Genomic DNA, 25,893 nt, shown 5'->3' with positions numbered 1-25,893 from the left:
ATTTACATGAATTATTTACACAATTACAATTCTAATAATGTGTATTTTCTTATTTTAGGAGGCCCTGTTTAGGGTTGTTAAGCAACCCATTTTCTCGACGTATTAGCAACTGGATGTGCCTCTCACCTGACACTGACAAATACAAGGCTAAAATCAACGGAAAGAAAATTCAGTATATACAAACAAAACATTTATTTATCTTCAAGGCAGTGCTTGACTTCATTAGCGTTTGAGATGTAGTGAGTTCATGCATTTAGAATTACGAACAAAGATGTACAATATAAATAAAGTGGACAATTTTGCTCAATTGTTTTTGGTACACCTTCCTCCATTGCCTGATAGAAAATCACTCTTCGACTAATTCCTGTTGAATTTTCCCTGCTGACATCTAATGTTCCATGGATCATCCTTGAAGTATACATGCATGGTGACGTAACCAGCTTTTCCAGCAATCTGCCCCAAACAATCCGGATACTCGTACAGTATGTCCTAAAAAAATTGGGAAAAAGGTATTGTAAGTTGGGAATCTGTTGCACTAACTGAATTATGTGAGAACTTTGTGTATCTGTGACCAGGTCCGTAGCCAGAACTTTATTTCGGGGCGAGGGGGACTCATCTCTTATCAGCACGTGCGTCACCAGTAGAGGGGGTCAGACCATAGATACAATATGATTAGTACAAATAATAATGACAATAATAATTATTGTTATTATACAATGATAACTATTATTAGTTATTTAAATATACCAATTTCAATCCAAATGTATTGTTATTATTACATAAATGGAGATACGTTGCTACTCGATCCACCGTATCACTGAATATGTAACACAATTGTTTCCCATCATTATTCTTATATTTTGTACAATTAGTGTGTTTAAAATCATAGTTATTGTATTTTGTTATTAACTTTTACACAAACAATCGTTCAAAAGAAGGCTTTAACAGTTGGTGCTAAATTATACTCATAAAGTTTATATTCTGTGACCTCTCTCAAAGAAAACTATAAGTTTTGGAAGGTGTGGATCCATTTATTATTATTATTAAATGGTAGAATATAAAACTATAACCTGGTTCCTCTATTATACACTAAACTTTTTTCAATGTAATGCAGTGTTTACTGTGGTTATAACTTGATTTCCGTTATTAACAATAAAAATAACATTTAAATTAGATATTCGTATGATTTCGGGGGAGGCTTCAGTTTTAAGCCTTATGCACATTTTGTTACACTTATAACATAATGTAGTTGGCTCGGTGTTACAAAGTAAAGAAAAATAGATATTCATTATGTTTTTTCGTTATAAGTTCTTATTTAATGGTGAATTTAGAAGAGCAATAGATTATTTGAGAATAATGCACACACAATTTAATACATTTGAATTCAACCGGGTTTCGAATCCCGACCTGGGCATTGTTCTCTGTGAGTGTTTCTTCATCAATTAAATTGTATCATTACTCATCCTCATCTTCGCGATGAGCCAAAAGTGAATGAAAAGCGAGGTATAATAAGCCAAATCAATTAACAGGTCTCCTGTTGGCGTAGTGGTAACGGTCTTGCCTTGTATCCGGTGGATTCACATTGTGGTTCAGATTCAAAACTGTGGGTCCAGTCCCGATTAGCCTCTATGTGCATGAAGTGGACAAAAAACTCCAGTCAAATCAATTCAAATTCGTTTTGAAAGTTGTCGGTAGTCGAGGAATTAGCATTTATAACTTTGATTTTCCACGAGTTCCTTGTTCTTCGCTGCTTTTCTTTGAAAATATTTTTTTTTCAAAATTTCGGGAGGGGCTGTAGCCCCATCACCTCCCCTAATTCTTGCACCAGTGCATACAAGCGTATCAGAAAACACGTTGCAACAGTTAAACCACGGTGCCATTTTACACTAGCAATAAACTATTATTTTATTCATAGTTCTAAATTTATGCAACAGGCGGCAGGGTCCTGAGCAGATGGAAGTTAGTACAATTTTTGGATCGAGGCTTCATAATGCAACGTCAAATTTAAGAAAATATGGTAGAAATATAACTGAAGATACTCAATAAAAGAGACCATGCCTCCCTTCCCTTGTAATAATTCCTCACTTTGTCACTCATCCATGAAATCTCAATGGTCTAACTCAATGAAAAAACTTTACATTTCGTTATTTGGCGGAAATAGTTATTAACGGGAAGTCTCTGAGCGATGTACGGTAAACAGAAAGGTAAATTTATATAATGGGTGCATTACACGCACTTGAGCACGCAGGGGGAGTAGGGCTGATGGGTAGGGGTCACGTCCCCTTCCCGAAATTTTAGAAAAATCAAAATTGTGAAATGGAAGTAGAAAACCAAAGTGGTAGATGCACTTCTTCCTTAAAAATATTATTTTGTCTTTAAACAACTTTTAAAAGAAGGGTATAAATGGTAATTACTAAATATTAAGTAGTGTATTCTACCCCTCTTCTAGGAAGCTGCTATGCAATAACTAGGAAACGAACTTCTAGGCCCATACCTATTCTTTTTGCTACGTCCTAGACATATGCTATTTAGAGATCTTTGCGTTTCATGCACACAGCACCCCTCTAATGAAATTCTATAGGACGTAAAATGCCTAAATGAACTATAAATTCCTATAAATGCCTAAATGAACTATAAACTTCGATAAATGCCTAAAAGCCCTATTTTGACTTGAGAATCGCCTTTTAAACCATTCACTTAACTTTAAAAATAACTTTTATTATGAACGACCCTTAATTTTCACCACCAAGGTGTGAGACGCTTGAACCTTGAGCGAATCCGAGCTGCAAAGGAAGCAATGCAACAGGAAGGAATGCCAACGTGTGTGCAAATTTCGTCATCTTCCAGCCTGGAGAGAAGGTTCTCCATTGGTTCTAACAATCGCATTGGAAGTTAATGGGATTGTTACAATCCAGAAATGTCCGTGACTGTACAAGCGCCTATTCGCGGACCACTGGAAGAACTTTACCACGGGGAATATTGAAAAGCATAGGGTGGTGACAAATTGTATACTTTTTATAATCAAAGTATAATATTCATTGCACTAGAAATAGTAACTTTTCTGTAGATTGCATCTAAAACCAGTTATTTCATATAATTATTATGCGTATTAATTTATTATAAGCGCCTAAAAGTCCACAAATGGAGTCTGTAAAACCTAAATCTCTCTTTTTTAGTACCTCAAAATTCGTTCCGTAGTAATACCAACACTTACAATACAAGCTCCTTCAGAAAACAAAACTTTTGTCCAGAGCCCGGATTTTGATGACATTTCATCTTTTAACTGGTGCAACGTAGATATTTCTAACTAGTACATAAATCCTGAACACCCTCCTCAGGTTGAAGAAATGTAATTTTTTTGGTAATTTTTTACCATTTTTTAAAAAAATTTGCGTCATTTTTTTTTTAAAAAAAATTGTCATTGCATGCTGAAACATAAGAAGTTCAACAATTTCTGTTTTGTCTGAATGTGATCTTGCTGTACTTGCTCTGTGTTTAACTACCAGCGCAACAAAGCCTGTCTGAAAATTGCGAAATGCAACATTGTCGAGTTTCTTATTCACAGTCCGCACAACACACCAAGGTGAAGAAGCAATTGTTAAATTGTTTGTCTTGGAATATATATACTATTTTCAATAAGCAGATTGAGTTTTGTACGAATTTTTGGGTCATTTTTCAAAGATTTTAGGTCATTTTACAGGATTTTGTTGTCATTTTAAAGGTCATTTTTCAAAGATTTTTGTGTCATCAAAATCCGGGTGATTACACATGTCATCTTGCAGGGCGGCTTCCTGCTCTGCACGTTGACACGCGTAATACAACCAGTTATTTTCTAGCGATAAGGAACAGTACATGGTGCTGCCACCTTTTTATAGGTGATCATTTCTGAAGTTCTTATGATAATAATAGTAATATATCAACTTGAAAAGTACCGGAACCTTTCTACCCGGAAAAAATAAACACTGATAAATGGAAGACTTGACTACTCACATCAAAGGTAACTCCGGAGTTATACTCAAACCATTGCCTTCCCCTTGGATTGACTGTTCCGAACGTCTGAAATCCAAAGCCTGTCAACTTATTGTTGTCATGTAACAGGAATATAGGGTACATTTCCTCGCATCGTAAGTTACGGGTCATGTTGTAATGATAGTGGGTCCCTGGAAAAAAAGTTGAAACACATTATTGTCATGAAGATAGTCAGTATTAAGCAAGGTGTGATGATGTAAATCAGATGATTTTTTAAAAAAATCACCGATTTAAATCACTCTAAATAAATAATTTATAGAATAATGTACATAAGGATTTTGCAGATATCAGAATCACTTTTGGTGATAGTACATTAATCTCGCAATCATTTAATAGTGTTTATTTGGCTCTACGAAAGGAAACAAAATACATATGTACTGATCGTGTGAAGCTCATACGATAGGAAATGCAAACACACTCTTGATTTAAAATTCAATAATTTTTATAGGCAAAATTAGCAAACATTTTGTGCATAAAAATATACAAAATACTAATCATGTTAAACCATAAATAGTGTCATTGTCATTAAACTGTAAATAAACATGGTAACTGATATTTTTCAAACTATCATTAAAAAAGTATCCAAAATTCAGCTGCAAGAACTATAGAAATATTTAAGTTAGTATTTTAAGTTACAATTATAGAGTACATCTAGAATGTTTTATTTTTACTGGAAAAAAGTTACTGAAATTATTATTAGTTTCATTAACACATTCAACAATATTTCCACAATAGATAAAGTATCAGAAACAGAAACATGTATATTAAGGTATACTTTTTAATTTGCTTTAATCAAACTGTTCATGTATTTTACACATTCGTTTTCTACAACGAATTATGTATTTATTATTCTACACTATGTGTACGGTGAAAAAAAACATACAAGCAATTTTAAGCGTGTTTTTTTAAAAAATAAAAAATCGATGTATATAAAAAATCAGATTTAAATTTACAAAATCAACAAAGATGATTTTTTAAATACAGATCATGATTTTATTCACCCTGGTATTAAGTTATCGTCTTCTATTTTGAACAACGCTTCCTGTAGTAGGGGGGACCGGGGCACATTGTCACAAGGGGCACGTTGTCACAGTAGCAATTCTGAGAAAAGCCTAAACGTCAGCGAGCTGGCGTTGCTTTCTCTTTTACCCACTAGATGGTACTCCCAACTATAATTGTTTAGTCATTTGAGCTTTGTCTGTTTTCAGTGCTTCAGTGTAAATTTTTTGAGTCCTGGAATTTTCCTACTGTGTGTTTGTGAAAGTGTGAGTGGTAAGTATTTTCGTGTGTGTTATGTAGGTTAGAAATAGAGCTTCATAATGTGGTACTCTGAATGCGATTAATCTTATTGTTCGGTACAGATATTTTTTAAAAAGAGGAACGACGACGCGTGGGTAAGTTGTCACAAATAAGACGGGGCATGTTGTCACTGTGACAATGTGCCCCACTCTGTGTTAGTCATGATACAAGTGGTGTATTCCTCTTTTAATAAGGGGTTCTCTTTCTTCGCAGATGGCGAGAACATAGAAGAGAAAGACTGAGAGGCATGCCCCGCCCATAGGAGACCTATTGGCTGCAGCAAGAACCTTGAAAAGAAACGACAACCCCGTATCAATACATAAAGCTGCCAAATAATGTCATGTCCACTACAGAAAATTGGCGAGATTTTGTGCACTTGTTACAGATGGTGAACTACAGTCCGGGCAATGCTCATTCACATTGGGTTACTCAACATGTAACAGAGTATTTGCGGAACATGAGGAAGAATTACTAGTATCATACCTAAAACAAGCTTCGGACATATAAATACTTTGGACTCACGACGAAAGAGGTTCGCGATTTGGCTTACAACTATGCAGACTGGTTTTCCGGATTTCTGAAAAGACATGATGACCTTGCTATAAAAACTCCCCAAGCAACCAGCCTTGCGTGAACAACCAGATTCAACAAAACAAACGTCGAAGCATTCTTCAACAATTTAAAGCTTATAATGGAACGCCACAAGTTTCGTCCCTCAGATATCTATAATATGGATGAGACGGGAATCTCAACTGTGCAACGTCGTAACCGTGTTGTTGCCAGAAGAAACAAGGCCAAAGGCAAAACTCCTGCAAAGAAAAGACTGAATCTTGAACAAAAAATAGCTCCATCTAAGAATCAATGTCGACCAAGGTCCAAAGATGATTACGATTCTTCCTCAGAGGACGACGACACGCTGTGTTTAGTGTGTGGGTATCCATACAGGACAAGTACAGGCAGTGAGCAGTGGATTCAGTGCATTCGATGTAAGGGATGGGCCCACGAAAAGTGCGGGACGAAGAACTTGTTTTACGTGTGTATTAACTGTGATTCTGATGATGACGTCTAGGACTGGTAACTTAATAGAAGCAAAAGGATAAACATTTTGAAAACGATAAGACTAAACTAAACTTTGTAATAATATTTACTCCCTTTGTAGCTATACATAGGTTTATAATAGGGATTCTTTTGCAATTCATTAACTCTAAAATCACAAGAAAGTTAAATGCCATTGGCAAATTTCGTGTGTTGGAAGTGTAGGCCCTATCTTTTGCAAATGTTCTTACTGAAACAGTTTTCTGTAACCTTTAAGTTTGTAGTTTTGATTCATTAGCTACTCTATAAGCTAGTGTTGTTCTCATGAAAGTTCTGGTTTACCTACAAAGATTGATGTAACAATATATGTATCTTTTGGGATGAAGAAAATATACAGGCCCGCCTACTTTATTTCCTGTTTAACTAGCATAATTTACCATTTAATTTAATTAGCTTTTACGTTTCTTTTACATGCTAAGTATTTAGTGCTAGTAACATTTCCAGTCTTTTTCTAGGAGTTGCATTAATAATATATACCTATTTAATGAAACTGCCAGTAGAATAGCATGTGACAACTTGCCCCAGATATTGTGACGACTTACCCCGCATATGCGGTACATTGTCACAACTGTATTGATCATAAAGAAGAGTTAATAAGTCCAGTTCAGGATGAGTTACATTGTACAGAGGAACACATGCTGTGCACAAGATAACTCAGTATTTGCATGTAAAAAATTATAATTTTCGGCATTACGAGAGAGCCACAAAAAAATAAAATGTGAAAATTGTGACAAAGTGCCCCGGTCTCCCCTACTTGCTAAAACAATTTAGTGGATAATCTTGATTTTTTTTCATCACATTTTAACTACTTAACCTTCCATGCAAAATTTTCAACCTTGTCCTATCATTCTCTCCCCTTCCCCGTTTTGATTTATTTTTCTCTCAATCTGTTGTTTTTCCTTTATTTTTCACTTGTATTTCTTATTCATTTTCACCATCACTTCTTTCATCTATTCCTCAAGCTTCTTTCATTTCTCTTCGGAGGCATTCGCCGTCCACCGTGGCGGAGTGGTTTGTACATCGCGCTACGACCCCAGACGTCCCGGGTTCGAATCCTGGCCTGGACTTCAGTTTCACGATGTCATAACTCACCCCCATCTTTGCAAATTAGCCAAAAGTGGCACAAAAAAGCGAAGTAAAATAAACAAATCAATCAATCTTCTGGAGTTTTCAAACCGAAGCAACACGTCACATACGACAAACGACACGGAAGTGACATGAGCTCCTTCAGATAAGCATTCACGTCTCGTGCACTACCAACAGATCAAGGAGACACGATGCACGATAGGGACCGTCCTGATAGTCGCACAAGTTTAACGCGTTAAACGAGTTATGGTAACTGGATGTCCCATAAGTGCTTCCGTGCGTTTCGTGATGTTCATTATGCTGTCCCAAAAGTCGCTTTCCTTGCGTGAAAGAACGAGATTCACCAAACGCACGGGCCAGGAGGCTAGTTTGTTCGGTGAGAATCGTGTGCTGCTTGCAGACAACGCGCGTGCACGATGGCTTGAAACTGCACTAGTTCGGAAAATGCATTATAATTTTAACAGGGAACGATATGAAGCAACATGCGCAAGATGAATGTGCCTTAACTCTTCTTACAATGTGATTAAAATGAGTAACAATGTTCGCAGCAGAGTCTATTTCTGCCAGAAGGATATTCGGAACGCAAAGCAGCTTTGAGACTAGCGGCAGACAACAAACGACACGTACAGCTTGTCGTGCGCTTCGGTTCGAAAGGTTAAATTGACTACTGAAGGTTCGTTTCCAAGCGACACACACACACGCACACGCACACTCTCGGCTATTCTTTCTTTTATTTAAGCTTGTCACTTCTTTATTTCTCCTTCCTTCCACCTTCTCTGGAGATAATAAACATTTTTCGAGCAGGCCTCATCTCCAGGAAGATATCAACTCGGGGCAAGCCCCGGCACCTACCGACCTGTTGGGCGAGAATAAGTCAAGGCAAGTACTTTAAATTCCTTTCTCTGCTCTCCCCAAAATAGGCAACAGTTAGGCTGGAGAGTTCTATAAACTCACCGATCTCTAACTACGCACTGGTAGTCCATAGACATGGGCGTCCGGAAGGAAGGGGGCAAGGGGAGCCACGCCCCCCCTGGAAAATGAATGCGTACCTAAAAATTATATATTTCACACATAGTTTCATTTCAATCACAGTAATTTATGTTAATTATTATAAATTCGTTGAAGAAACATGATAATTTCAGACTGAAATAGTGTTTTTTAAGAGGGCATCACTATTTTGGAGGAAAATATGTGTCCTTTGACCCCACCTGGAAAAAAATACCTTGCTTGCTCCTCCCTGGAAAAAATCCTGCGAACGTCCATGTCCATAAACATTTTCCCCTCCCCCTACTCTCAAAATTCCGTATTTCATTTATCTCCCCAACTTAGCATTGCAAATAGGTATACACTCTGCAGTGTTTTTAGAGCACTGACAGCATCATTCAATTTTTCTCTTTATTATACAATAACTCACCCATCTTTGGGAAGCATTTTCCTTTGGTAAAAAGCGGATCTCCCTTGGGAGGTGCAGACAGCTTCCTGATGTTATACGAGGAGCCTTCCTGGATGTACAAGTCCGTTCCCGTGCCTTGAGACTCAAAGTCCCTTCTGGATCTGCCACCAACTTTGATCACACCTGCGAAAGACAAATGTTAAAACTAAGAAACAGACCTGAAATGAAAAGGTATTTGGGAATGTTTCCCTCACTCTTGAGCTGTTCAACTTGGTACTTTACATCAGAAAAAGTCATCTCTGTGGTCAAGTGTATTGAGAAGTCGACTGTGAATCTCGCTCAGTAAGGTTCTGGGTTCGATTCCCGGCTTGGACATGAGTGTCTTTTTGTGATTGTCCCTTCATTTTATATTTCATGCTGATCGTCGCGATTAGTCTAAAGGAGGAAGGAAAGTGAACTAAAATAGAATCCTAATGCTTACTCAGAGAACTGGTGAAGAAATAGGGCTACAGGAAGCCACCAAGAAAAACAGGAACAAGTAATAGAAGAACAAAGGGAAAGGAAAGTTGGAAACGGAGGGAAATGAAAGAGAGAAGCAGAGGGAAAAAAAAGAGAGAGCAGAAGAAAAGGGAAAAGAGAATGAACTAGAGGGAGAAGGAAGGCAGAAGCTGAGGAAGTGGAAAGAGGAGAGCAGGGAAATAAGAGAAAAGGAAAGAGAAGGAATGAAGAGGTAGGAACGAAGGAAGGCAAAAGGAAAGAGAAACATGCATTGAAACAGAGAATGGAAGAGAAGCAGGAGCAAAGAAATATAAGAAAGGGGAATGAGAGAACGAGATAGACAAGCAGAAAAAGAAATAAAAATAGAAACAGGCAGTGTAAGAGACGAAGACAGAATAAAACAAAGAGGTTGAGACAGACAGATTGAGGAAAAGGAAAGAAAAAGACGTGGAAAGAAGGAGATATATAGAAAGGGAGAAATACATCTTTACCATCAACGACCACCAATGCAGTTTCCACGTGTTAATATCTCACCCACCCTTGAACACACCATATCGACAGTTACCTATTGACTATTTAGCCAGAACTCAACCATAGAGACGCTGCAAGTCCATTGAATTCGAGAAGTGACCAAGGACAATCTTTCTGACTTACCAGGATCAACCGTGTACAGAGTAACCAAGTATATTTCCTCTTCAAACCGATTAACCCTCTGGAACACCTTTGGATCGAAGTGATACGGGTTGTCAGGAGTGTCCACTTCCTTCACCGATATCTGCAATAAGAAAGTCAGTGAGACGTGAAATACAGGTGGTTGTGCAATTTTTAAAATGATATACATTAAGTTTTGTCTGGAAGTATAAACCTTCTTATCTTACAGCGAGTATCACACAACTTATCAGGTTTACTGTTAAAAAAATATCTGAAACACAACAATGAGAGAATCTTCAAGTTTTGTTTTCATGCGCAAGACTTTAGTAAATACAGTCATTGTGGCGCTGGTGCAGTGCTAAATAAAATGGCGACTTTCGCAGGCCTCCAGACCTTACACCCCTAGACGTCTGCATTTGGGGCTTTGTAAAAGTCAGTCTATGTGCCACCTATTCTGCAGATGGTGCAACAGGTAAAGGAGAGAATATGAAACGCCCTTGCTTTGGTGGACGAGGAGTTCTTGAGAAAAGTATGGCAAGAACTAGAATTTCGATTGGATGTGTGTCGTATAACTGGTGGAAGCCACAAGAACATTTCTAGACACTTGTAGCCATTGACAGCCATTTGAAGACATTTGTAGGCATTCATAGAAACTTCAAGTATTACTGATTGATACATAACAAATATCATTGTTGCAGTCCATATAGTTTAGTCGAAATAAATTCCTAAAGTTGCTTACTCTATTATGAAACACACTGTATTATTATTTATATGTTATTATTATATAACTTTGCTATATATCCACCAGATGGGTGTCTATCCGACACAACTGATTTCCATTATTTTTAACATTTCATTCAGTTAGTGTAATGAAATTCATAATTATTGTACTTTGTAATAAACTTTTACACACTTCTTTCAAGAAAAGGCTTCAAAAGTTATGGTAACATTATTGCTCGTGAATTCTATGTTCTGTGACTTCTCACGATAAACTATGGTTTTTAGAATTTTGAAAACTGTGGAACCATTTATTCACTTCATTGATTCATATAACAGTTACTTGGCTGTTTTTAAACTTTCTTTTCGATCTATTACAAGTTTTACTTTGGTTATTCTGGTCGAATACTAACTCAATGAACTTCATTTGTTATTAACAATAAAAATAACAAGCTTAATTTCCAAGTGGGTCGGCGGACCCGTTCGACCCTCCTTCCCAGACACCCATGGGCCTAACTTGCGGGGAGGGGGGGAGGCAAAATCTCAAGTTTTCCATCCCTTCAACACTATTTTGCTAAATACCTGTTACACATGGACGTCTAAGAGGGGTGTAAGGGGGGACCACGGCCCCCTTGGAAAGCGAATGTTCATGTAAAAAGTATATATTGCACACATAATTTCATTTGTCACAGAATTTGTTAATTATTAAGAGGGTGTTGAAGGAACATGAAAATTACAGACTGAAGCAGTGTTTTTTGAGGCGGGATCACTATTATGGGAAAAAATATCTCTCCTTTGTCCCCCCGGAAAAAAATTTCCTTGCTTGCCCCTCCCTAGAAGAAATCCTGCGAACGTGCATGCTGTTACATACATGTGTGACTTCATAAAAATATCCTTAACGTGAAAATTTTAATAAACCTGAAAATGTTTAGGAAAAAGCACCCCCCTTGCCCCCATCAAGTTACGCCCATGTGAAGAACGCCAATTCAACATTGACATCAATAGGACTGTCCTGATACACTAACTCTGAATATTTGCAAGACCTCTACGCTACATATATATATATTGCATTTAACTTACACCTATCTGGACTCCACATATGTATCCATTGTCATCAAGTAGAACGGAGAATCTGTTGTCATTGGGCAAAGAGATTGGATGGCCGAGATAGTCCCCGTCGTCCAATGGTGTCTTGTGAACCACCCACTCCCCTGTCCTTATTGCTTCTTCTTTGGTTCTGGGTACAGAGAAGAATCCCTTTGGTGTTCCACCTTCCGAATATTGAGCTAAGTATTTTGCTGCGGAAGAAAACAGTTTTGTAAGACAGGTGATTACAACTACAATGCTTCCTCGCCTAATCGGACATATTGCAGCATGGTGCCAAAGTGTATTTTTTTTTTAGGCTTTAAAGGAAAGTATTTCCTTTAACATTCTTGCTAGCATAAATGCTATGTAAATGCTTCCAAAAATCTTATAACAGACAGTACTTTAAGCGGAAGCATTTTATGTAACATTTCGGTAAGCTTTTACAGTTACAATATATACAGCACGAAAGGCCCGTCGAGTTATGGTGAGTTCACGTTGTTTACAATTGAAACAACTAAAATATTCTTCCATACGTGTACAGCAAACGATGTAAAGCATGTATTTAAGCAGCGCCATTCTTCTCTACCTAAAACCATTTAATAGGAAACCGCATTCCTCTTGGTTGAATAGTTATCGTGTTTTAAAAATTTGAAGTGATACATTGTTTACATCTCACGCGGCCGCCATTACAGCTGCGCTCGTGATCTAGGCGTCGCTTCTGATTGGTTATGCTACGGAAATAGAGCTGGTTCTATCATAGAGTAAGGTAATAGTAGGTTGTATCCTTGAAAATGCCATGGCAACTGAAATGCCATAATATTTTTCACTTACACGCTAGCATTTTGGTCTTGGCGTAAATGTTAAGTAAAATGTTTTCGTCTAAACCGTGCCTTTGAATTTTATATTGTTTTATGGAAAAATCCCACTCAAAATTTTGATTCCATGGTTCGCGCCATTATTTCCCCCTGCCGTTGAGCTTGCAACGAGTGAACATTTTAGTTAATGACGTGTAACCTATTATTTCTAAAATCTTTAATAACTAATTGGAAACTCAAGGTAGGAGATTGGCTATATCCATTACTTGAAACACATGCCTCTAAAGTAACTTCTTCTTAACTATGTGTGTATACATCTCTGTGTTTACAAGTTTCAGCAGCCGTCAAAACTATTGTTATTTCCCCACAATATACATACAGTAAAACCTCGCTAATCCGGACTAATGGGGGATAAGTTGACCGGTTTAACGAAAGTCCGGATTAACTGAAATAACCTAAAAGAACAGTACAAAGTGCATTAAAACTCCGTTTATAGCAACAAAACACGTTTATTATTGTGTATTTAAAGGGCATAGGCCTAAATACACTATACAGTACAGTACAAAGTCTGCGGGAAACAGAATTTCATCAGTGGTTGACTGCCTTTTCTTTGGGAAGTTCTCTTGTTGACTTCTAGTCACATTTAAAACTTTGCATTCTGCTTTTTTTCCCCTCTTTTTTGTGCCTTTTGCCTGTCCGGATTAAGCGAAGTCTGGCTTATGGGGGTTCGTGTTAACGAGATTTTACTGTATTTTAAAGTTTTTGGACCTGTCCCTTTTTGTTTGTCAACTAGGAATTAACAAAAGAAATTGCACAATTTGGGTACTTACCTCTGAGTCCATTCCAGCCATGATCTGTAAATAAAAAAAGAAATATATTTATATAGGTGTCATTCCCCTCCCTCTCAAAAAAATTGGAGTTTTTATTTTAGTACAGTTTTCTGCTCAATATACCTAAAATTAAATCTTCATTGTGCTTTTAAATTAGTTCTTTAAGTTGTAGAGCAAGATTTTTGAGGAAGTTGTTTTCCATTGTTTCTCGCGCGACAAATACCGACGCTACAGCTTCCGTGTGACGGTAAGTGGGCACTTGATATCCCGCTAGAATTCCGCCACTTTGCTCGGTGACGCAAAACCTTCCTATAGAAGGTGAAAAATCGTGGGAAACATCTATATACACGTGGTTTCATGTAGCTTTCGGAATTTTTCTATGTACAACAAACACCACAGATTTCAGGGGATAAAAGTTTGAAAAGCGTGCGCTTTATGCAGGCGTAAATATGGTGCACTTTTTTTTAAGCCTAAAACACAAGAATGTTTGGATTTTCGCGGCATTTTTCGTTTCTTTAGCACAAAATGTGTTAAATGGAAAAGGTCACAATTAACATTTTAAGTAAAGTTCGCGTTTTTTTCGCGATTTCGAATGCATGGAAAATAAGTTTAGAACATGCCACTGAACATACATAACATTTTTACAAGAATTAACATTTTTCGGTGTAATCGTGTTTGCGAAAAATGAAGGTCGTCTATTTGAAAATTATAAATTAGAAAACTCCTAGCATGTCCAACATTAGTGCTGATTTTTACGTATATTAACTGATTTTTTTTTACGGTCTTTCGCAATTTTTAACCGGGCTCGGGATTAAATTTTACCAGTGTGTCTGTTAATAATAAAAAAAATGTGTACAATTTAAATTTGAATATTTTATTATACATTTGCGTGAACCATAATTATGTACTTTAAAAATTAATCATTGAAATTAATTATGGGATAATTACTTTGAAAACGGCCATGGCTGTTCTCTTTACGGCTGTAGGATGGTAGCGGAAATTGACGAACGTAGACCGTGTAGGAGTAGGACCGTTAGAATACTTTAGATTACCTGAATTGTGGCGCGAAATATGTTATAATACCTTTATCTGAATTAACTCTAGCGCTACACTGTATCTTCACGTATAGTTTTGTTCGAATCGCGACTTCAAATATATTCCACACAATTATAAGAATAGCACCAAGTATGGCTGGTTTCAACTTACAAAGCATGAAATTTTGAATATTTAAACTTACCACTGGTCCGCATAATTATAAAATAGCATGAATTGTTGAATATACCGGCCCTCAATAGTCCGCCCTCTCAGTAGTCCGGCCCACATCCGGCCTGTAGTCACTCAAGCAGAAATGACGCGCACAACAATGAATTATCGTGTTCAACAATGTTGTTAGTTAAAAATGTTAAACAATGCTATACATACATACAGTATTTGAAATTGTGACTTTCTTACAGTAAAGTTCAGTACATACCTACTATGGCTTCTAAAAGGAAACACGTAAAGCACAGCCTGTATAGTTCCTATGTGTTTAAACTACATAGTATTACGTAATTTCCGACCCTCTCAATAATCCGGCACTTCCGCGAATCCGGCACCCATATGTGCAAGGAATGGCCGGATTAGCGAGAGTCTAGTGTATTTAAGATAAAATTAAGTATGAATTATTACATGTTTAAACTTCGATAAGCGTGCATTATTGAATATTTCCTGTACACACGTCCACACAAATAGCATGAATTATTGAATATTCAAAGATAAATAATCATTAATTTTTCTTGCCACTGTTACACGCGTTTATAAAATAGCATGAATTCTTGTATGTTCAAAGTTAAATAAGCACGAAGTATTGAATTACAAACTTAAATAAGCATGAATTATAGAACATTTAAAATTAAATATGCATGAATTAGTGAATATTTAAACGTAAATGGACATAAATTATTGAATATCCAAACACAATTGACTACTAATTATTGATTTGGTTGATTTGATGTTTTAAGTCCACTTTATGCACAGTAAGGCTAATCGGGACTGGACCTACAGTTTAAAGTGAGATCCGAACCACTATGTGCCTCCATCGAGTATCGAATCCGGGACCCTTTGATTACAAGGCGACGACGCTAGCCCTGCGCCATCGGGGACGAATATTTAAACATAAATATGCACTATTATTGAATATTCAAACTTAATTGAACACTTAATGATTGAATATTTAAACTTAAAAATAAGCACTAATTACTGAATATTTAAACTTATTAACAAACTTAAATATGCACGAATTGTTAAATGTCCATTGGATTATCGAAAATTTAAACTTACCACTGGCCAGTACCGGAGCACAAAGGACAGCTGCCGAGACGCATACAAACCAGATCATTGCAGAATCTAAACTGAAGACGCTCGAGGTTCATGAGGTGACATCGTTCAAGAAAGCCAGGGGGATTCCCACCAACGCTACTTGCAGGAAAACAGGACAACAAGGAAACGATTTCCAGGAAGTTTGAACTGGAGCCTCCAGGTAAATGCCCTCTGCTTGCAAGTCCAAGGCCATTGGCCACTTCTTAGGCCTCCAGGAAGTAAGCTTCTTCAATCTAACATCTGAAAAGTTACTCACAAAGCTGTACTGTATAACGTGTTTGTGTGTTTAAGCAAGCATCTTATGTGCTAATTTGGTTCCATTTAGAGGCGACGACATGCCGTGGACATGTTAAGGAGGGGGGCGGGGGGTCAGGGGGGGGTTCCTACAGGAAATCATCTGGTCCCCAGTTTCAGACAACATATTTTGACTGTTAATATGTAATGGTATCATGAACGTCATAAACTATGTTCTGCATTAACTTTCTAACGTTTTTTTTTAAAATCTAAACATTCTGCCTCCCCTGTAAAGTTTTACTGTGCAGATGGGGTAGGGGCGATACGATCGGGGCGTGCCCACGAGTTTTGAAAGGGGTCGTTACGTAAATAGTAAATCCTCATTTTGTATCTTTCCTACCTTTGACGTTCTCTTTTTAAAGAATACTACGTCAAATGTTGTTGTTTTTTTATCCCCCACCAACCCCCTTGGGTACGCCACTCAAGAGAAGCAACCTTATATTCAGTACCACATTCTCTTCTGTAGTCCCAATCTTCATCTCAATAGCAATAATAGTTTGTTACTAAGTGCAGCAATGGCCAGATACACGTCCAATATTTCTACAAGTAGCTCACAACACACCGTCGTTGAAAGTATCTGTGAGTTTTTTTTTATCAGTCAACCATCATCGTTGCTATTTGCTGAAATAAGAGTATTGTGTGTAGTTCTGTACTTAGGAACTTGTAGGCAATAGCTATTAAGAAATAGTTACTAACAATCTTTAATGTGAGCATTTTTTGTACACTCCTGTTCAGAAAAACTGGCACACACTTCAACTGTTCAACTTTGTAAAATATGCCATGTTATGTGAACAGGAGTGTACAAATGTACTTATGTTCTTATTCATCATCCTTAAATACAGTGTTTATGATATTACTTAATATTCACGCAAATAATCTATCGATGAAACAATCGCGAAATATATACATTATCACGAATGTTTCCTTTTAGATCTTTTTATTTTTCGTTTGTCACTTTGCTTGAATTGTTTTTCAGCTTGACTTGCCATATCCACTGGAACTCCAAGATTCACAAGAACCCTAATGCTGTGTAGACAGTGAAAGTCAGATTCTTAAATAGTAAGCATTCGGCTCTTCCCATTAGTGGGTTTATCCGTCTGGGTGCTTGATAGTTGTGGGGGGAGGGGGAGCAAACCACTATCCTGCCTAGCGCGCCAAAATATCTAGCTTCGGGTTTGTGTAAGTTAATTCAAAATTCAGCAATTTTCATCAATCCCCACAGGAGTATATAACAATTTCCGTTGGCAGCAATATTTAAAAAAACACACAAGTGGTACACTTAATCTCCATAAAAACCTGCCTCTGTTGTAATCAATCTACATGGTCTACAATAATAGTAAAAGCATGAGGTTGAAAATAAGAAACATTAAGAAAAGGAGCAGTTTAAGTATTATTATATTATGTTTATTCCGTATTGAGACAAACATTATCTCTTGTATTAAACTCTGCATTTCTAAGTTGTAAATCCTGGCCTCGTATAAGATTTCATGTTCTTTGATTACTCTATCGTATCAGAACATGCTTTAACAAAAAAGATCGTTTATGGAAATAATTTTCAAATGTAAAACATTTCATATCTGTTCCAAAATGCTCTTAACGCTTACATTGAGTTTTGTGTGGATTTCAAGTCTTATTTGTACTACGTGGTTTGCTTATCTTGCTTGGCTTTTGACTACAACGAGGATGAATTATTGTATGGAATTCATGATGAGACATCATGTTCTATTATCTTGATACAGCACGAATCCAGTATTCTTTTATAGGTGGATTTCATGTGACGTCAGGATGCGCACAACCGCCATGTTTGTTGTTTGCAAGGATATACCCACCACGTAGCGTTCGTTACATCTGTACCAACTGCACGCTTGTTTTAAATCACAAATGTGTGTATTACACCTGCTTTAGACGAAAGCATTTTCTTTGACATTTTTGCTAGCATAAATGCTATGTAAATGCTTGCAAAAATCTTATAGCAGATAGCACTTTACACGAAAGCATTTTATGGAACATTTCGGTTAGCTATTGTGATTACATTGTATGATACATACAGCACGATAGGCACATTGAGTTTCACCATATATGGCCAGTGCGCGGTGTTTACAATTGAAAAAAACTAAAATATTCTTCCATACGTGTACACTTAACGTTGTAAAGTATATATTTAATCAGCGCCATGCTTCTCTGCCTAAAACCATTTAATACGAAGCGTAATTCCTCTCTGTTGAATAATTATCGTGTTTTAAAAATGTGAAGTGATACGTTGTTTACATCTCACGCGACCGCCATTACAACTGCACTCGTGACCTAGAGGTCGCTTCTGATTGGTTATGCTACGGAAATAGGACGGATCCTATCCTTGAGGAATGCCATGAAATATGCCATGGCATCTGAAACGCCATAAGATTTCTCACTTTACACGGTAGCGTTTTGGTCATGGCATAAATGTTAAGGAAAATGCTTTCGTCCAAAGCGGGCTTTAGTATCTCCCGCCCGCCCACTTGAATTCCGTATGCTTACGAGAACTGGCCTCAATCATGGCTGCTCGATCCCACAATGCAACAGTTTGTGACGTAGGTGAAACACACCTACAGAGATTCAGACAACAGCTTTGTTCTCTGGTCACTATACTGAACGCAACTCCAACTGGCGGCTGGGAAACAACGAATCAACGATCAGTTGAAGTTTCTTCGACTGAGATCGGGCATTTTCGAGTCACAAGGTACCGAACGTTGTTCGCGGGACGAAACATATGAGCGTTGGGTACACTACATGTTGCTAAACGTACTGTAAAGAGAGAGAGAGTTTTCTCGGGCAACGGTATTGTCAGCACCAGAAATCAGCGGGGGTTGATGGTCACGCGGTCCTGAACGATGAGGTTTCCGGAAGGAAATGCAGGCGGATACAGCCATATAAAGATGTTGTTGTTGTTGAGTTGGTGTTTTAAGTCCACTTTATGCACAGTAAGGCTAATCGGGACTGGACCTACAGTTTAAAGTGGGATCCGAACCACTTGTGCCTCCACCGGGTATCGAACCCGGGACCCCTTGATTACAAGGCGACGACACTACCACTTACGTACGCTTGGCAACGTTGCTTCGGGAGAGCGATGTGATACCTTTAGCTTTTACTTCGAAACTGAGTTTGTTGACAACCATCGGACCACACGCCCCCGAAAATGATTGGAGGACAGAAATAGCCATCAAGGTCAACCGCCAGTTTGAGTTGCGTTCAGTTATAGCCAGTGTACAAGGTGACCTCAAAGAAGTAACCGAGAGTATTCCGTTGTCAGTATCTTGCTTATCCTCTTTTAGACCACACTGTGTCTTAGTGATCATATTAGCTAGCATAATAAATAGTATATCTATTCTTGTTCCGCATGTGTAATCATGGCGATATGGTAGAAAAAGCACAAAACATTCAAAAAATGCCATGAAATATTTAGAATACAAATAATACATTCATATTTATTTCGAACAAGTCATGGTAATAAAATGCATATATAGAAATAACACTTTTATTTACTTGAGTTAACAATGACATTAAGAAAATAATGCAAAATTTGAGTATCTTTTCTTCACTACTTCACCATTGAAAATAATTATTAAATTCACTATCACCACTGAGTTGAAGAATAGGTCTTAATATTCTCTTGTACTATCGAAATGAGAAATGTTCATGGTATACTACAGTAATACTCTGAACAAGCAATTAATTCATAATCTTTTTTAAAAAAATTTCACTGAACCTCGCACTAAACCGTAGTTAACATAACTTCCTGAATCGCTGGAAACTCTTCTGTTGCATCTCGTATATACGTTCGTACTTGGCGTACACTTGTGATAAAACTAAACTTCTCTTAACCGTAAGAAGCATCACAGTGATTGGTTTGTAATTTTCATAGTTAACTAACTATAACGTCAATATAAGCACAGGCAACTTCTTGATTGTGTTGGTCATATAGCTTCCAATGTAATGTTGAACGGTCCTGTAAGTACAGTATAAAATAAATTATTATATTATTATTTTATATAATAATTTACATGGTCTTGGGAGACATCAATATTTTAGTGCCAATACATGTGTGTTCCAACTCTCAAAATTTATAGTTTCATGAAATATATACTGTATAATCGAAACATTGTTTAAAGATGAGCGTGGTTCTATATTTAATTTCTTTTCAGATTTAGACATGAAACAATGCTATACTGATGAACATCCTTATTATTGATTTTCTTCATATGATATAGAATTCGAATTATCAATATTTTATTTACCTCATCTACATTGAGTTTGAAGAGCAGTTTTAGAAACATAAATATTTGATTAAATTAAAAGGAAGTAACCAAATTAATAATCTTATCATATTTACTAGAAAGTGAGCATGTGTCTAGTATTTGTTAAGCAAAGGGCAATAGTTAATGTACATTAATTGTAAAGGAACTAAGAGTAGCATTCAAAGGGAGCAAAATTTTCAATTGCTAGAAAAAGGTAGCATTGTTATTTCTAATTTAAATGTATTTTTGCATAATGTTTATCCTTTAGTATTGCATGGAGGGAATTTCCTATTCATGATCAATGAAAGTTTCATAATAACTACCAGAAAATAATAATTTTTAGAATTTAAAAACACGCTTGATTGAGTTTTTTCGTAACTATAATAAAAATAAATGGAAGTCATTACTAAATTTAGTAATTAAAACAAACGGACCTGATGTTGTTCACAAAACTCATGTCTGTGAACATGGACAACCATAATTTTGGAAGTAGTTATTCCAAATAATGAAACAAGTATTATGTTTCTGAAACTATTCAGGATTGAGTGCTAATTTTATCTCCCTAGAGCAGATGAAATCTCATTTCAGAGGCAGTATACACTATAGGGTGACTTTCTAGCAGTTGTACTTACCGCGTCACTCAATTCAGAATCGAGACTGAAGTTCCTTTCGTACTGGACACGCTGATTGGCTTCCACTGGACACCCAACGTTGAAATAGTGACAGGCTAAAGGCTCCCTAATGATTGGTACAAATACATAATTAACTTCTAGATCCCCACTGGAGGTGTATGAGTTTGAGTCACTTTCTGGAATACAGGAACAACTCATATTAGTTTTCCAAGGTAGAGCATTTCTAAAATTACACTTCTTATCGATTCAAACATTCTAAAATACATGCTCTGCAGTTGGCATGACAAGTGCTGCCATCTTTATAGCCACGAGTATTGTTCTGCAAATTGCCCATGACTATTTTAATTGATTTTTTCTTTAATCCTTCGTGTTTTTAAGGACTTGTTTGGCCTTTTGTTTCAATTCTACAAGCTCTCATTGCGTAAAACAACTCACAAAGAACACCCACGCGTCGGCAAAGAGAAGTTTGCTCGATTGACGTCACTGTACGTGCCTTTGTTCGACAGCCTAATGGTGTAACAAGTCCGCAAATATGGCGCTGAACAAAGCCAATTCAGCATTTACACCATAAGGAGTATTTTGTTACACTAGGGTTAGATCATGAATGCTTCTTTCGCCTATTTCTGTTCCAAGTATCCCATTATGTAGTTATCTCTTCCATGCTGCAGCTATCCAAAAATAAAGTGAAGGTTAAAAAAGCACAAACCTAACTCAACAAAACACACTGTCGGTTTTGGCATCAGAATAATCCGATTGTTGCAACTATACTCAACAAATTTAACTGGTGTTAAATAAAAGTAATGCTTAAGGAATGAGAATCTGTAGACATTTCTGTGTACTCATCCCTCAGCGGGAAAAATTCTTAATCTTAGCCTGAAGCCTCTTAAAGCAATTTAGTTACAGTAAACTCACTGTTGTTTTACAAACTTATTGTACTTCTAGTTGGAAAGTTTCCAATGTGTAACATAGGTTAAGTATCATGTGTTAGAAAACTTATAAGTTTCATTCATACAATCGGGATCAAAATATGCTTATTTATTGGAGTAAAGTTTCATTTTCAGCTTATATTAAAGACGAATATGCTGATTTTTTTGTTTAGATTCCGGTTTTGTTACCCTGCTTATTACTATCACATACTTTTCTATGATATAACAGTTGTTTTTTTTTAAAAAAAAATAGTTTGTACTTACTTGTTGTGAACTCAACTGAGAATGGAATGTGCTTGTCTACATTCATCCGACATGGCGTTTTGGTACAGTTGTTGAGGTTAATACAGTGAAGCTCATAATTATCTGAAAAAGAGAGAAACACTTTATATCAGCGCAATGGATATCATGAAAAGTGTGGAAAATATGTGTACACGAAGTCAGAAGTAAATTGCACAGTGCAGAGGGACACATTATAGCAGTAGAATGGATAGGAATGGAAAGGTAATGTTGGCTATTTCTACGGATATGGTGAAACGATATAAAACTGTTCTTTTAGTGTTGTATGATATATCAGTTCTCCAGCTAGCATTGTATTGCAACAAACACGGGACTAGATTCATTAGGTCCTTATACTATGTAAAGTCGACACCGAGAATCGAATGCGAGGCTTGCTTAGTCTATTGCAAGGCAATACTGTTAACCGATTGGCACAAAGCCATAGAATTCTAGGTCGAATATTCTACATGTTTGTGATAGTTTCGTCTGAGGAAATTAATTCTCGAGCTTATTCCTTTCTATATTCATTAATATAAATAACTTAAAACTGTAGTTCGATACCCGGTGGGGGCACATAGTTGTTCGGATCCCACTTTAAACTGTAGGTCCAGTCCTGATTAGCCTTACTGTACATACAGTGGACTTAAAACACCAATTCAATAAAACTTAGAACTGTAGTTCTATTTTGCAAACATAAATTACTAATTTTATCATATTTGTAATCAAATGGTCCTAGGTTCGTTTCCTGAATGAGCCTACATTGTACAGTACCAGGTGGTTCGGATTCCGCTTTGAAGTTTACTCTCGATTATATTCTGTCCAGGGAATCTCTGGAGTAAGGCCACGCAGAAGGATAGGAAGTAGGTGGGCGGAGCGAAGCAGTGCACTCTTATGCAAACAGCTTGAAGCTGCAGTCGCTTTTCCCCACTTCGCAATCCCGTTCCCTCTCACGAGTTCATTGGTCGAGCCCTACCGAGTCTCTACTTGCGCAGAAACTTGTTATCGTTCGCTCGCTACAGAGATACCCGGGACAGAGTATAGTTTGTCTGACCACAAATTAATGACCCTGAAACAAGGCTTCATTGTCTTGACGTGTACACACACACACACACACTCATGAAGATATGTTAACTTGTAGGGAATATTCACTACACATATTTTCAGTGCTACGATATGCAACATGTGCTTGCAGCATAATCTGTGCCCCTCGCATACATTAGCCTATGACCTACAACAGGGTTTACCGATATATATATATACGAGGTTATGTTGATCTTCGTTGGATGAAGCTCTGTGCACAGAATCATCAATTACATGGCTGACGGTCAGTTTAACTGTAGATTTACTCTATGGTTATTTTAACTTGTCGAAACGTCTGAGCAAACACAGCAAATGTAGGAATAAGGAGAGAAAGTTATTAATGAATTTACCTGAACAATGAGTGAATGGTGTGCATATGGCGAGAACAGATGAGCAGGCGCCAAAGGCGACGAAAGCAAACAAGAGAAACATGACGCTCGGAGGCACTTGACTAAACAGAATGCAGTTGTAAGAGTCTTCCAGATACTCTTAAGCTTTTATATGCCCGCAGGCTTGTCATTCAAATCAACCACTTGACAATTCGAGAGCTGTGACAAAAATCTCGTCCCAAGTACAAAGAGCGGCATTGTTAACATTGAAAAAAAGTTACATATCTATGATTTTGCATTACGACAAATCACTCACTCGGGATTAACAGATAGGCTCCCACACAACCTCTTAATTAAATTGATTAAGCCATTTCTGTCAATGTCAAGAGTAAGTAGTGCCTTTGAGTCGCCGTGAACCTGGTTTGATGGATCGTGTTTACATTGGAGGGACTAAGGCTCTGATAAGGGACAACGTGATCGGCGTGAAGAAATGCTTCTCCCTTGATGATAGCATTTTGCATGCTCCTGGAACCTGTCTGTGAGAGAAAGTTTGATGGGCTAGAAGATAACGTTGGAGACTATCTTCGTGTAAACAAGAGATACCACATGTGCATGTGTGGGAAGCTTGTGGGTTTTGGTTAGTTTTAGAATGCTAGGAGTAAGGTCACAAGCGAAAAGTAGGACATGCCGTCCCAACATGTAGAACAAGATATGTTGGATACAAATCATTCACAATAATACACATTACTAGAACATGTTAGAAAAGAGTGTAAGAATGGACATTTTCAGTTTCAAAATAATGATTTTTAGTGATTTCTCAAATACAAAATTTTCAAACTTGTAATCACTATTAAACAATAAACTTTTTAATTCCATATTAGCCAATTTCTCTCTAAAAAAAAATCAGGTTTAGTTAAAATATACATGAAACTCTGAAGCTCTTTGAAATTATACTGAACCAGAATCAAAGCTTTCATAGACTCTATGATAAATTTATTTATCTTATCAGCCTATTGTGCTGACATTAATGAAAATACTCTCTCAGTATTTGCTATATAACCTAGAATGGCAAACAAATATTCATCAATGAAGGTAACATGAAATAATATGAAATATAATGTCCTTAACATAACTTGAAATGGATGCAGAAGTTTCATTTGGGGTTGTTTTGAGTTCAGTAACTTTATTCTGCATACCCCCTGCTTTACAATCAAAATCTTAAATGAAAATGGGGAACATTTTGTAGTACCCGTGATTACTTTCATCGGTATAAACCTAAAAGCAAAAACTATCTTCAGGCACTGAACAGTATCATCAGCGAATGTGGCCCCAAAACTTTCCTGATATTTAACTCCAGTCTCTGATCTAGCACAACCCACTTCTTTTGCAATGTCTAAAAAAGATCACTATTGAGTTTGGGAGTGCAGTGCATAAACTTGTAACTTCCATGATGTTTCCCTGTGATTTATCTTTGATCGACTGAAACACCTGCTTTCTTAATTCAAATTATGTGACTCTCAAAATGTAGAACATTTGTAAAGAAGAAGTGTTCCCCTGTGCATAGCACCACGCCATTAAGGCGTATAGGGGCTGTGGGGGTAACGCCCCACACTTTCTTGATCCGGTCGTGAGTGGGGGTGATGTGATCAGCATCACGCCCCTGACCGCCTTTACCCCCCAGGGTTTCCCTCAGGTACCCATGTTATTCGACGCTGGTAGAACATTTGTATTTTTTTAAATTAAATTTCCTTCCGTACGCCGGGCATAAGACTGAAATGTACATGACCCGGAAAGAGGAAACTAAGTGCTTTGTTTTAACTGGTCGTGTTGTTAGCGAAGTTGCTTTGTGTATTGCGTGAACAACCAATAGCGTAGCGATTAAAGTTATCGGTTCACGGTGAGGACTTGTTGCAGTAATCCGTAACTCCACACTTCAGTGGATCGGATCAAACATTAAACTGTAGGGTCAGATCCGTTCATAAAATAGGCTTAAACTAAAGTCTGTAATTTTGCACCCATTCCAGTTCCCCTCACCAATCCACAAACAGAAGAAGCAAGCTTTTTCTACGCGACAAATAGCGATTTATAATACTTTCTACAGGGGAACTAGCCTCAAATATACGCAGTTTGCTCCCTGTTTAAGCTTGTTGAGGATAATTTCTTTGATCGACAACATATTAGTTGCATATCTACGTATACAAAGATACGAAAGAAGACGGAAT

At 37.2% G+C, this 25,893-nt stretch overlaps 2 protein-coding genes across 2 annotated transcripts; both read right to left on the bottom strand.

Annotated features, from left to right (window-relative positions):
* Positions 1 to 205: 205 nt before the first annotated feature.
* On the bottom strand, positions 206 to 15,918 carry LOC145999885 (uncharacterized). The gene is made up of 7 exons (XM_083137156.1): positions 15,819 to 15,918; positions 13,500 to 13,523; positions 11,849 to 12,066; positions 10,055 to 10,175; positions 8,924 to 9,085; positions 3,991 to 4,160; positions 206 to 489 (listed from the first exon to the last, which is right to left on the bottom strand). The coding sequence occupies exons 1-7, from the start codon at positions 15,874 to 15,876 to the stop codon at positions 358 to 360; spliced, it is 885 nt and encodes a 294-aa protein (XP_082993282.1). The 5' UTR covers positions 15,877 to 15,918; the 3' UTR covers positions 206 to 357.
* Positions 15,919 to 19,651: 3,733 nt separating this feature from the next.
* Positions 19,652 to 23,842, bottom strand: LOC145999884 (uncharacterized). The gene is made up of 4 exons (XM_083137155.1): positions 23,693 to 23,842; positions 22,248 to 22,349; positions 21,058 to 21,233; positions 19,652 to 20,136 (listed from the first exon to the last, which is right to left on the bottom strand). Exons 1-4 carry the CDS (start codon positions 23,772 to 23,774, stop codon positions 20,053 to 20,055), a joined length of 444 nt encoding a protein of 147 aa, XP_082993281.1. The 5' UTR covers positions 23,775 to 23,842; the 3' UTR covers positions 19,652 to 20,052.
* Positions 23,843 to 25,893: the final 2,051 nt, after the last annotated feature.

This window comes from Lepisma saccharinum, chromosome 16 (assembly GCF_977018435.1).
Source record: "Lepisma saccharinum chromosome 16, izLepSacc3.1, whole genome shotgun sequence".
Taxonomy (NCBI): Eukaryota; Metazoa; Arthropoda; class Insecta; order Zygentoma; family Lepismatidae; genus Lepisma; species Lepisma saccharinum.
The sequence above is the reverse complement of the archived record's forward strand: the minus strand, read 5'-3'. Positions and strand labels throughout refer to the sequence as shown.